This window comes from Chiloscyllium plagiosum, chromosome 22, assembly GCF_004010195.1.
Source record: "Chiloscyllium plagiosum isolate BGI_BamShark_2017 chromosome 22, ASM401019v2, whole genome shotgun sequence".
NCBI classification, from domain to species: domain Eukaryota; kingdom Metazoa; phylum Chordata; class Chondrichthyes; order Orectolobiformes; family Hemiscylliidae; genus Chiloscyllium; species Chiloscyllium plagiosum.
In genome coordinates this window covers 7,197,685-7,211,319 of record NC_057731.1, presented here as the reverse complement: position 1 = coordinate 7,211,319, position 13,635 = coordinate 7,197,685, and the positions used below count along the sequence as shown (strand labels likewise).

Below are 13,635 nucleotides of genomic sequence, written 5' to 3'. Positions count from 1 at the left end.
CATGCAGTACTGCCACTGTTCTGTGGGTGAGTTTTTCAGGTGGTGGAAGAGATGTCGACCAAGTGGATTGCTTTGTCCTGGATCGCGCTGAGTCTTTCTTTGAGTGTTGTCAGACCTGCAACCTATAAAGACAAGAAAAGAGTATTCCAACACACCCCTGACTTGTGCTTGCAGTTGCTGGGGGGAATCTGGGAATCCAAGCTGAGCCACACCATTCCCATTCCCTGTGGTACTCAAATAACCATAGCCTTTATATGGCTGGTACCATTGAGTTTCTGGTTAATGGTAACCCCCTGGGGGCATTGATGGTGGTTTGTTTGATAAAGGTACCCACTGAATGTTAAGGGGAGATGCATTCAAGTTTCTCTTTTTTGGGATGGCTATTGTCTGGTTCTTGTATGGCATTAACATGGCTTGTCATTTAGCCCAAACCAGAATGCTGTCCAAGTCTTGCAAAGAGCAATGGAGAAGTGTAATGTTGCAATCTGTTAGCCCATGATAGACATGCAACTGCAATCATTAAACCCAAGAGTCTTTCTTCTGATGCTTGGGGCTCAGAAATGACGAATATTTTTTCCCTTTTGCTCCCTTTACAGAATTGAACAAAAACTGTCAAAAGCCCTTTGAGCCTCCAAGCATTCGTTCAACGTTTCTAGAAGGTGGAGCAAGTGGTCGGTTGCCGCGGCAGTATCACTCTGACATAGCCAGCATCAGTGGTCGCTGGTAGCAGTGGACTGGAATTTGCTCAGCCATGGCTGGCGTAGACGTACAGCTAACGGAAGCTGGCACAGACCGTCGTGCCATGTTAACCCTGTGGAAAGCATTTACTGCACAGAGCCCGTCGCTGCTTCCCAAATTTGGAATGCAAGGACCAAAGCCGTCTTGATTTCGTGCAAATAATTGTGCCAAAAATGAAGAGAGAAATGGACCTATCCGTGTCATTCCATAGTTGCCTTTTGCTGTTTCACCAAATATGGTACTAAAACGATATGCAGATCAGAGAACAACAAGACCATTAACACTAGTTTTCTTGCTTAATGTTATTTATTAGCGAACAAAAGCTTAAATGATGCACTGAAACGTTAGGATCTATGGTAGAATTAAACTCGTACCACTAACCCATGTGCATCATGTGTATAGTTTGTACTGAGAGGGGAAGATGTGTTGTACTGCTGAGTAAAGAGATTTAAATGTAATTGTCTCTGCACTTTACGTGTCCTGGTTTTCTAGACCTGTGGAAATGCGTTTGTGTTCTCTCTGATCTTCATATATAATAAATCTGTTGTCATCAGCGCTGAGGAAGGAGTGCGGGCGTTTAATGAGAGTTGAGTGAAGCTCATAGCGTCCCAGATTTATTAGGTTCCATGATCTGAAGGACTATATTGTGAGGCTGGGACCCCAGTCACCAGATAGCCATGTTCCCCCAGAAACAGTGTTGTTGCTCAGTGATTAAATATGTTCGCATTTTACTGCCATCTTAAACACGATTACAGTATTTGGAATTTTCTTCTGTAAATTGCTTGTTAAAAACATGACTTTTCAGATGTGTGTTGCACTCAGTTCTTTCAGAGAGTTTATGACAGAAACAAGCTATTTGGCCTAACTGATGGCGATAGTTAATGCTCCACTGAGCACCTCCCATGCTCTCCATCTAACCATACCAGCAAAATCTCCAAATCCTTCCATCCTCTTATGTTTGTCTAGCTTCCCCATGAAAAGACTCTGCTGTTCACTTTATCTACTGCTTTCACATACCAGTTATTTTTAGGTAAATACCCTTCCCTTGAATTCTCCCTGTTGGATTCATTTTGATCTGATATTTATTCACAACTCAAGACCTCGCCAATGACTGGAACCCTGAGCAGCGTGGAGCTCCCATTTCAGTGGCGTAATGTTTCCCAAGTATGTCATTACTAGTACGTGTGGGCGACAGCTCAGGTTGCCATTTTGTCAACCTTCTGCATTTGGCAACGTGAATCCCAAAGATGAGCATCTTGCTTTTAAGAAGCTTTCCCTGTGCAAGTCACACTGGAGGTGTGCTGATCATATGACCAGTTGACATTGGCAAAGCTTCCACCTTCATCTTCTTCAAAACCTTTTCTTCTTCTTAAATACAAACAAAGAGAGTAGGTCGGTTTGTACTTGGCACAAGAAAAGGTCTGAAGCTGAAACAGATGGTTCGGAATAGTCTGTATGTTTATCTGGAAAGTTCTATTGCTGTTCACTTTTGAATGTCATGCTCAATACCACTTGAAAGCGTTTTTCTTTGTGTGGTTTTCTTTCTCTGCTGTTGGATCTTATGAATGGAGATGAATTGAAATAGCCTTTCTGGTTCATTCAACCTCTCCCAAACTACGGTGCAGCCTCCCTTGTTGTAAAATATTCACTCCAGGTAAAGATACCAAGGCAGTCAGCAAAAGACAAATCATTTCCAATTGTGGTGACAAAAGTGAATCCGGGAGATGACACTGATGCTATCTCAGCTTTTATTTTTAAAATGTGCGATGACCTCATCAGAAAGGAATTCATTTGAGAGAAATCAGCGAATCCACTACACAGTCCAGCACAGCACCATGGTCCTACTTGTCATATCCTCCACCTTGGAGGACTAGACAATCTCAGCTGCCAACCTGTCCCTGAAAACCTGACAGATGATGCTTTGTGCTGAAGTGAGGAAGCAATGATGACAGAAGTGCAATCTGTTTCTGTTTTCCTGACCTTCTCCTCCACCTCCTGTCCCTGTCACCGCAACTGAAGACAGCACCTTCTCAGTTCTACAGCCACCTGGAAAAGGAGGTACCTATGTTTCACATCAGAGATGGAGAGACAAGGCCTTCAATTCTCAAACTCACTGGTTTTCAAACTGAAGGAGATAATTTCCTCTTTGTTCCTTCCTTTCCTATTACCATCTTCAGTGCTTCTCATGTCAGTCGCACTCTGTGACTTTGGTGAGTCCATACACCATGCTAATTTACTCTGCTCCTTTCTCTATCATTGAAAGTTGATCTTTGCACTGACTGTTGTCTCAACATGCAGTTCTCCTGATACAGTTAACAAGCCCATGGAGTCTCTAATTAAGTGTTCCCATTGCTTATGCTCAATCTATGAAGGGTTTTAGCTGAAATGAAGGAAATCCCTAAGTGCCTACCTTTCCAACTGTCCAACTCTGTTGTTGTCCATGTCTACAGTAACCTGTTCTGCCTGCAGTGTCAAAACAGGCGGAACTATAGAGTCTCTGAACAGTGCTAATCTCCTAAGCCTTTAAAGACTGAAACTGCTATATGAAGTGTTCTGTGTAGCCAGCTTTAGGTAAAAACCATTTTTTTGCTGCATGACTGAAGTTAATGATAAAAAAAAATTTGTGGAGGGTTTAATATTGTTTTCTACTTGCAAAGGCAATTGTATGTTCTGTGTAGATAATTGTTGGATTAATCGCAAACAAATTTGCACACTCAGAGGGAAAAGGCTTTGTTTTGTCACTTTTATATATAAAATGTAGTTCTGTGATTTTGTTTTTTTTCTCAATTATTAGTCACTAAGAGGAAACCCGTCTTTTGCGGAGCCCTCTAAAATAATCAGCGATATACGTGTGTGTACACCAAAGTGAAGGCTGTTCAGTTTATAGAAGCTAAACTGAAAGAATATTCTGTACAAAACACTGGAAGAATACTCGCTTATCTCAAGTTTGAGGAGGTGCCATGCTAACTTTGTGTAAACTAACCGAGGTCCAATGTCTATCGAATGGACAAAGCTGTTTGATTGCCAGCTTAAGTTGAAGGTTAAGAATAACTCAGTGCCTTGAGTGATGATTTATCTGTAAATATAGCAGAGATGTTTATTTTCAGTGTGGGGGGGGGATGAGGGCTTGATTACCTTTTTATGATTTTCATTTGAAATGATATTGTTTATGGATAAGCTTTAACAAAGGGAATTTTCAACACAGTTTTATGTTGTATTAAAAGATAATTTTTTATAACTTTTCCTACAGTCTGCTCTGTAAATATATTTTACATCTTCATCAAGTCCAACATACACTTCAAAGTTATTGTATTACTACAACACCTTTCCAGCTCTCTGACGATGTCTCTTGCAATATCAGCTCTCAAAGAACAGTCATAGAGATGTACAGCACGGAAACAGTCCCTTCAGTCCAAAAACGTCCACGCCAACCAGATATCGTGAAGTAATCTAATCTCGCTTGACAGCACTTGGCTGATATCCCTCTAAACCCTTCTTATTCATATACCCATCTAGATGCCTTATAAATTTTGTAATTGTACTAACCTCCACAGCCTCCTCTAGCGACCCATTCTACTGGACATGCAACCACTCTGCATGAGAAAGCTATCCCTCACTCCTTTTTAAATCCTTCCCCTCTCACCTAAACTTATGCCCTCTAGTTTTAGACTCCCCCGCCCAGAGGAAAGTACTTTGTCTATTTATCCTATCCATGTCCCTCAGAGTTTTTTAAACCTCTGTAAGGTCACCCCTCAGCCTCCGACGTTCCACTGAAAAAAGCCCCAACCTATTCAGCCTCTTCCTATAGCTCAAACCATCCCGTCCCAGCAATATCCTTGTAAATCTTTTTTGAGCTCTTTCACGTTTAACGACATCCTTCCTACAGAAAGGCGACCAGAATTGTACACAGTATTCCTAGAAATGGCCTCACTAAAGTCTGACACAGCCGTGACATGACATCCAAACTCCTGTACTCTGTGTTCTGACCAACAAAGGAAAGTGTGCCAAATGCTGCCTTCACCACTCTGTCTACCTGCGACTCAACTTTCAAGGAACTATGCACCTGCACCTCTCGGTCTCTTTGTTCAGTAACACTCTCCAGGGCCCTACCATTAAGTGTTTAAGTCCTGCCATGATTTGCCTTCCCAAAATGCAGCGCATCACATTTATCTAAATTAAACCCCATCTGCCACTCCTCGGCCCATTGACCCATCTGTGACATCAGTGTGACTGGAGGTTTTGAGTTAGAGAGAGAGACTGAATAGGCCGGGGCTTTATTCTCTGGACTGTTGGAGGCTGAGGGAGTGACTTTACAGAGATTTACAAAATCGTGAGGGGCGTGGATAGGGAAAATAGACAAGGTCTTTTTCCTAGGGGAGGGGACTCTAAAACTAGAGGGTATAGGTTTAAGGTGAGAGTGGAAAGATTTAAAATGACCTGAGGCCTAACTTTTTCACGCAGAGGGTGGTACGTGTGTGGAACAAGCTGCCAGAAGAAGTGGTGGAGGCTGGTACAATTACAACATTTAAAAGGCATCTGGATGGGTACATGAATAGGAAGGGTTTTGAGGGATTTGGGCCAAATGCTGCCAATTGGGTCGAGGTCTCGTCTGCACAGACAAGTTGGACCGAAGGGTTGGTTTCCATAACTATCTGCAAACCTACTAACCGTATCTCCTGTGTTCACATCCAAATCATTTATATAAATAACAAAGAAAAGAGTGGACCTGCGCTTGTTTGAAATTTATTTTATTTACCATCGGTGACACTGTTCAACATTGAATTTTATCATCTGGTTCTTCTTTTCTGAAAGAACAAATGCTTTAGCTAGTGGTTAATGTGATAACAGTAGAAGCGAGGAAATGTGGGTAGCCGATAGCTTGGTAGTATTATCACTAAACGGTTAATCCAGAGACCGAGGTAATGTTCTGCAACCTGGGTTTGAATCATGCTACAGCAGATGATGGAATTTGTCTGTGTGAAAGAGACCAGATTTAACTCTACGTTTAGTGGAATGTGCTGCAATTGTTGTTATTTTGTAGTTTGCTTTGCAATCTGCCTCAGTACACCTGCTGACAGCTAGCTGCTTCCATCTGCTCCTTGCAGGTGAATCCAAGATGGCGGCGGAGTAGCTCCTGGTCAAGGGCACATCCTTCTCCGTCTGCGTTCTTTGTTTTTTTTTACTTTTGCTGTTGCTCGCTCTCTGCTTCCTTTTTAGTGTACTTGGTGGAGCGAGAGTGGGCTTGCCACCACCATCATTACGCCCCCTCCCCCCTCAGAACATGAGAGAATGATCCTGCCCTGTGGCGGGAGAAGGGAGAGCGAGTCCTGCAGACGGGAGTCCCCTGCCCCGGGCCCCCTGCAGGATTCCCAGGAGTCCTTGCTCCAGTGAAGAAGGTCCCAGCCAATCCAGCCTCTCCTTATGAATCAAATCCTCCATTCCCAGCAATATCCTGATGTAGCGGTTGAAATTGCATGTTGCCAGGGTTGGAGGATTTGAGCTACAGGGAGAGGCTAAATCGGCCGGGGCTGTTTTCCCTGGTGCGTTGGAGGCTGAGGGGTGACCTTATAAAGTCATGAGGGGCATAGATCGGGTGAATATCTAAGGTCTTTTTCCCAGGATAGGGAGTCCAAAACTAGAGGTTTTTGGTGAGAGGGGAAAGATATAAAAGGGATTTGATAGGCAACTTTTTCACACAGAAGGTGGTGCATGTATGGAATGAGCTGTCAGAGGAAGTGTGGGAGGCTGGTACAATTACAGCATTTAAAAGGCATCTGGATGGGTATATGAATAGGAAGGGTTTAGAGGGATAAGGGCCAAATGCTGGCAAATAGGACTAGATTAGGTTAGGATAGCTGGTTGGCATGGACGAGTTGGACCGAAGGGTTTGTTTCCGTGTTGTACATCTCTATGACTCTAAGTCATTTCTGAGCCCTCTCCAGCTCAATAATATCCTTCCTATAACTGGGCGACCAGAACTGGACACTGTACTCCAGAGGAGGCCTCCCCAATGTCCTGTACAACTGCCACATATTACTAAGCTCCTACACTTGGACTGAGCAATGAAGACCAGGGTGCTAAACGTCTTCTTAACCCCCTCTCTATATGTGATGCAAACTTCAACGAATTATGTACCTGAACCGCTAGGTCGCTCTGTTCTACAACACTACCCAAGTACCTACTTCTAATTGTATAGGTCCTGCCATAATTTGTTTTACCAAACTGCGATATCTGGCATTCATCCAAATTAAACTTTGTTGTTTTGACTTTAGCCACTGGGTAATGTGGTAAGTCTGATCATGTGACTTAATTGAGATACCTAAACTGCATAAACAGAATCCTTCATTGTTGTCAGTTTTTTAAAATTTCTGCTTGCTTAATAAGCACATAACAAAGTGAAAGGAAGCTAGGTGATTGAATTAGTTGGCAGATATTTCCGAGAAGGAAGAGGACTGAAGATGTTATTCTGACTTCCAGCAATTTCTGATACTACTCATACTATTGGATGTGATCAGAGAGGCAGGAGAAGGGATTTAATGTCTGTTGGATAAGACCAAACCTAGGGCTCATAAGTATATGATGGATAGATATCAAGTCCAATGGATAATTCAGGACTAATGTCTTCAGCAAGTGAATGACTCAAATGTGCAACACTCTACTACAGGGAGTAGATAAAGGCAAGTAGCACTTTAAGGGCAAGCTGAATAAGGCCAAGGGAGAAAGGAAAGGATGAATATGTTAATAAGGTTAGGTGCTGACAGAGGAGTGTTAGAGCATGTGGGGGAGAAACTCTACTGTGGCATTGAATAGTCTGATTCTGTGCAGTACAAGATCGGGACTGCTACAATTCACCAGGGCTTCTTAGACAGGCTTTTGCCAAGCTGCAACCTCTACCACTTAGAAGTATAAGGGCATTAGATACGTGGGAAAACCACAATCTGCAAGTTCCCCTCAAAACCACACACTATCCTGCCGGAAGACTTTACCACTGCCAATTCTTCAGTGTCTCTAGGTCAAAATTCTGGAATTCCTTTCCTGAGAGAATTATAGATGTACCTACACCTCAAAGACTGCAGTGGTTCAAGATGGCAGCTTAACATCACTGTCATAAGGCTAATTAGGGATGGGCAATAAATGTTGATCGAGTCGGCAATACCCTTGGCCTATCCTATTTATAGGGAAGGAGCTGATGGTGGAATAGCCATTTATAACGTGCAGATCAAGTGCACTTTCAACACACAGCATTCTCTTTTTCCTTGGAATGCTCTTCTTCTGCACATAGAGTTCATGGTAAACTAACAGGAAAAGAGTCCATGACCGCAGAAACAACCTGCTGTGGCAGGATTCAAACCCAGGTTGCAGAACATTACCTCGGTCTCTGGATTAACAGTTTAAAGCCATGGATTTCAGGAGGCACTTGATGTGCTGGATAGCAGACACGTTAGTAAATCTGAAGCCCATGGGAATAATTGAGCAATGACTACATTCATGCAAGGTTGCCTAAGAAATAGAAGCACAGAGTCATGTACGTGGTTCTTTTTCCGAATGACGAAAGTATTCAGTGGTGCTCCCTAGGGGTTTGCTATTATAACCAATTCTTCTCCAATGGATAGTGATGATCTGGACAACAATATATAAGGGCATAGTATAGGAGGGAAGAGACTGGTGAAATGGGCAGAGAATTCTGAAGTGATGCACTTTCAAAGGGATTGAGTGACATTATGAATGAAATGGCATAATCTTAAAGGCTGTTTTGTGCAGGAGCATGAATATCTGGGAGGCTGTTTGTTGGTGATGAACAGGGTTGAGAAAATACCATTCTTGATTTTATTAAGAGAAAGCAAAGGAATTGAAATTTCACCAAAAACTGGTTCATCACTAACTGAAGTATTTTGGCCAATTCTGCACAGACTGCAGGAAAGGTGTCAAGGCCCTGGGGACTTACAGGCATCTGTGGAATGGTACCAGGTGTGCGTTACATGGAATGACTAAAGCTAAGATTGTTTTCAAAGTTAAAGGGAGATTTATTTGAGATGTTCAAAATGGAGAAGTTATAATAGAGTAAGTGGGAAGATATTGTTTCTGCTGGCAACAGGGTTAGATGCTATGATCAAAGCTAATGTTATTGCTGGACAAGTCTGATCCCACACTGAAATTTGACTTAATATTCTGTTTTCTTTTGGTTTTAACAAGGTGGTCACTCACTGAAATACAAACATGCATTTTTGCAGATTTGGATTTGGCCAAAAGGCCAGATTATTATGCAAAAGAAGCAAAGATACATAGAATAAATGAAACTATTTACATATAACACGCAAAGATGTGGAAACATATGGGAAAATACAATTCCAAAAATCCCACATGTTCCTTTACAGTACTCACCATAGATAGAGAATGAAATTATCACATCAATAAGGCTTAATGTAACTGACTTCAATTCCAGTTCCCTATCTTGAGAACAATAGCTTCTTCCTGGGGCCTCCATACAATTGAGCTTAGACTTTCTCAGCTTCAAATAATTTATTCAGGGTTGTAACCAAACATTTAATTTTCTCACACTGAGATAATCTGTACATTAACACTCGTAAGCTGTGTCCATTTCTCAGGAGCAAGGGTTTTACACATCGCATTTCAGCCTTGACTTCTAACTGAAACATCTAGGGAACAGGAGAATCGACGTTTCGGGCATAAGCCCTTCTTCAGGATTCCTGAAGAAGGGCTTATGCCCGAAACATCGATTCTCCTGTTCCCTGGATGCTGCCTGACCTGCTGCGCTTTTCCAGCAACACATTTTCAGCTCTGATCTCCAGCATCTGCAGACCTCACTTTCTCCTCAACTGAAACATCTAGTCAAACATAAGGGTCATAGAGCCATAGAGATGTACAGCACGAAACAGACCCATCTGTCCATGCCAACCAGATATCCCAAATTAATCTAGTCCTGTTTGCCAGCATTTGGCACCTATCCCTCTAAACCCTTCCTTTTCATACATCCATCCAGATACCTTTTAAATGTTGCAATTGTACCAGCCTCCACCACTTCCACTGGCAGCTCATTCTATACACGCACTTTTAGGTCCCTTTTAAATCTTTCCCCTCTCACCTTAAACATATGCCCTCTAGTTTTGGATTCCCCCACCTCAGGGAAAAGACCTTGATTATTCACCCTATCCATGCGCCTCATGATTTTATAAACCTCTATACGGTCACCCCTCAGCCTCAAATGTTTCAGGGAAAACCACCCGATCCTATTCACCCTATAGCTCAAATCCTCCAACCCTGACAACATGCTTGCAAATCTTTTCTGAACCCTTTCAGATTTCACAATATCCTTTCAATAGCAGGGAAACCAGAATTGCACACAATATTCCAAAAGTGTCCTAACCAATGTACTGTACAATTGCAACATGACCTCGCAAGTCCTATACTTGATGCTCTGACCAATAAAGGAAAGCATAGTAAATGCCTTCTTCACTATCCTATCTACCTCGGACTTCACTTTCAAGGAACTAGGAACCTGCACTCCCCAGGATCTTACCATTAAGTGTATAGTCCCTCCCTGATATGCCTTTCCAAAATGCAGCACTTCACATTAATTGAAATTAAACTCCTTCTGCCACTTCTCGGCCAATTGGCCCATCTGATCAAGGTCCTGTTATAATCTGAGGTAACCTTCTTTGCTCAACTACACTTCCAATTTTAGCATCATATTTAAACTTATGAACCATACCTCCCAACAGCTACATTTTAAAATAACTATTCAGCTACAGTAGGCTATACTTATATAACTCTTTAACAGTCCTCAACAACACCTTCAAAGGCTACGTGGATAATAAACTCAATGTTTAGGGGTAACATATTGGCCCATGTAAAAGATTCTAGGAGGAAGTGAGGACTGCAGATGCTGGAGATCAGAGCTGAAAATGTGTTGCTGGAAAAGCGCAGCAGGCCTGGCAGCATCCAAGGAACAGGAGAATCAACGTTTCGGGCATAAGCCCTTCTTCAGGAATGAGGAAAATGTGCCAAGCAGGCTAAGATAAAAGGTAGGGAGGAGGGACTTGGGGGAGGGGCGTTGGAAATGCGATAGGTGGAAGGAGGTCAAAGTGAGGGTGATAGGCCGGAGTGGGGGTGGGGGCGGAGAGGTCAGGAAGAATATTCCAGGATAGGAAGGTGGTGCTGAGTTCGAGGGTTGGGACTGAGACAAGGTGAGGGGAGGGGAAATGAGGAAACTGGAGAAATCTGAGTTCATCCCTTGTGGTTGGAGGGTTCCTAGGCAGAAGATGAGGCGCTCTTCCTCCAACCGTCGTGTTGCTTCAGAGGACTATTAAGAATCAGCCACATTATAGTGGATCTGATTGAATCATATGTTGGCCAGATTGGATCAAAGTAACAGATTTCCTTTTATTCAGGGGCATTTTTACAACAATCAATGAATGCTTCAAGGCCATTATTGCTGACACTAACTTTTAATTCTCAATCTTATAAATTTAATTTAAATTCCATCAGTATGAAATGTTAGAAGGCTTGACCAAAATAAGGATCTTAAAGTTGGAGAGGGAGTGCAACATACGATGTATATAGAGGTTGGTGGGGTGGTAGGTGAGGACCAGTGGGGTTGGCTAGCTAACAGGAAGCAGAGTAGGACCAAATAGGTGGCGTGATGTCATGAGTGGTGTACCACAAGTGCCAGTGCTGTCATTTAAATATTTCTCTGAATTCTGCTTCTCGTTTGCAGGTATTCCTGTCAGTTCTACCTATATTCTTGAATTTGCTTCTTGATGTTGAAAACGCACAGACCTATCAACATTTCCAGTTTGAAACCACGTGTGGGTCAGTTTTCATAGAATGCCTATAGTGTGGAAGCAGGCCATTCAGCCCGTTGAGTCAACACCAACCCTCCGAAGAGCATCCCACCCAGACCCACCCAATAATCCCGCATTTCCCAAGGCTAATCCACCTAACCTATATATCCCTGGGCACTATAGCATTGCCAATCCACTTAATCTTTCGACTGTGGGAGGAAACCAGAGTATCTCGAGGGGACCCAAGCAGACATGAGGAGAATGTGCAAACTCCCCACAGATAATCTCCCAAGGGTGGATTTGAATCTTGGTCCTTGGCGCTGTGAGGCAGCAGTGCTAACCACTGAGCCACCGTGCTGCCTTTGAGTCTCATTGACTCATTCCTTCTTTTCTACATGTTGGGCCATTCCACTCGGTAGTATTCACTTTTGCTTGTCCTTGTGTTTAGGAAAATTAGCCTTTAACTTGATCTTATCTTGGGCAGAGATAATTGAGCAAGAGTTTCTATAATGGTTTAATTAGTTGTTGAACTAAAGTGAACAATTCAAGCCAATAGTCTGTACTTTGTGCAGTTCAGGATGCAGGATGATTGCTCTGATTTTGGTGGGTAATTTACTCAGACTACATGCCAAAACAATTTTTCTTATCATTATGTGGGCACTTTAACAATTTCCTGTTATCCTGACAAGTACACAGTTTATTCTTGCTTTATAAGGATTTGGTGCAGGTGGATCAATACTCTTATAGAAGATAAAGACTCTGACTGACTTCACACAAAGTTTTATCCTGTAATCTTTAACGCAGAGAATGTAGGAAAAACTCAGCACATCTGACAGCACCTGTGGAGAGAGAAAAACAGAGTTAATACTTTGAGGCCGGTACGACTACTCCAGAACAGAGTATCCCAACGTCTAATGACTGAGATTAAAATAATCTTTTCAATTTTATCTTAAATGGGAGAATTGCTTATTTTTAAACTATGTCCCCTAGTTCTAGATTTCCCAAGAGGAAAACTCCTCTCTGTATCGACCCTGCCAAGTCTTCTCAGGATCATATACGTTTCAATAGGGTCAGCTCTCGTTGTTCTAAAGTCTAATGTGTATAGGCCTAACCTGCTCAACCTTGCCTCATAAGGTAATCCCTCCATCCCATTAATCCGCCTCATGATTCTTCTCCATACTACTTCCCAGCCTTAAATTGTCTTGATGAAAACTGCTGGCTTTTCCGCTGATTGGGTTATGCATTTGACTGTTTCCAGAAATATGTTTCCACAGTCCAAAGATGTGCAGGTTAGGTGGGGGATTGGTCATGCTAAATTGACCTGTAGTATCCAAGGATGTGGAGGCTAGGCAGATTAACCATGGAAAATGCAGGGTCACAGGGATAAGGTAGGGGTGGTGGGTCTGGGTGGAATGTTCTTCGGAGGTTTGGTGTGGATTCGATTGGCTGAATGGCCTGCTTCCATACTGTAGGGATTCTATGATTCTATAATTACATTGAACAGCACCTGCTGTCCCTGGAGTTTGCTGTTTCCTCACTCCCCCCCCTTGGAAATACTGGGTTGACTGAGACTGAACTTGTCCATCACTGATCTCATTGGTGATAAATCTTATCACAGAATGGAGTGCTCACCACTTGTAATTGTGGCTTCAGAGGCAGATAGGTAATTGTGTGGTTTTCCAGTCCTATTGGTGTCTTGTTGCACTGTTTCAGGAGTTTATATTGCATATTTACAGCTCTCAATATATCCCAGAAGGTTTAACAGCACACAGGATAACATTCAATCCTTTCTTGCACTCCAAGTATTAACACTGGGTCCCAAATCTATTTTACACTTCCTGAAGAGGAGCATCTAGAAATCCTGCATATACCATCAGCATGTAGATTATCAATCTTGCTCACCCAACAGAACCGTCAGTTTTACAACAAGAGGGGTTTACTTTTTGTCCTCCATTGTCTCAGTTTCTTTGGGTTGACATTACAATCTCTTGTTTTTAATCTGAGAATGCCTGGAGGAGGAAACCATATTGATCTTCACAGGCTTCAATCAGCCCAGAAACATGTTTCGATGACACGCGTGAGGGTGTCTGTCTAC

At 42.6% G+C, this 13,635-nt stretch overlaps 1 protein-coding gene across 4 annotated transcripts in view; it reads left to right on the top strand.

The window, feature by feature from the left end:
* The window catches only part of LOC122561037 (protein bicaudal C homolog 1-like), a 272,727-nt gene extending 268,747 nt beyond the window's left edge, over positions 1–3,980 (top strand). For 3 of the 4 annotated variants that reach the window (XM_043712352.1, XM_043712354.1, XM_043712355.1), the window contains one exon: positions 597–3,980. In XM_043712352.1, the coding sequence (XP_043568287.1) occupies positions 597–727 (131 nt within the window). In that variant the 3' untranslated portion in view covers positions 728–3,980. The remainder of the gene's footprint in view (positions 1–596) is intronic. The other variant, XM_043712353.1, reaches the window with a different exon arrangement.
* Positions 3,981–13,635: the final 9,655 nt, after the last annotated feature.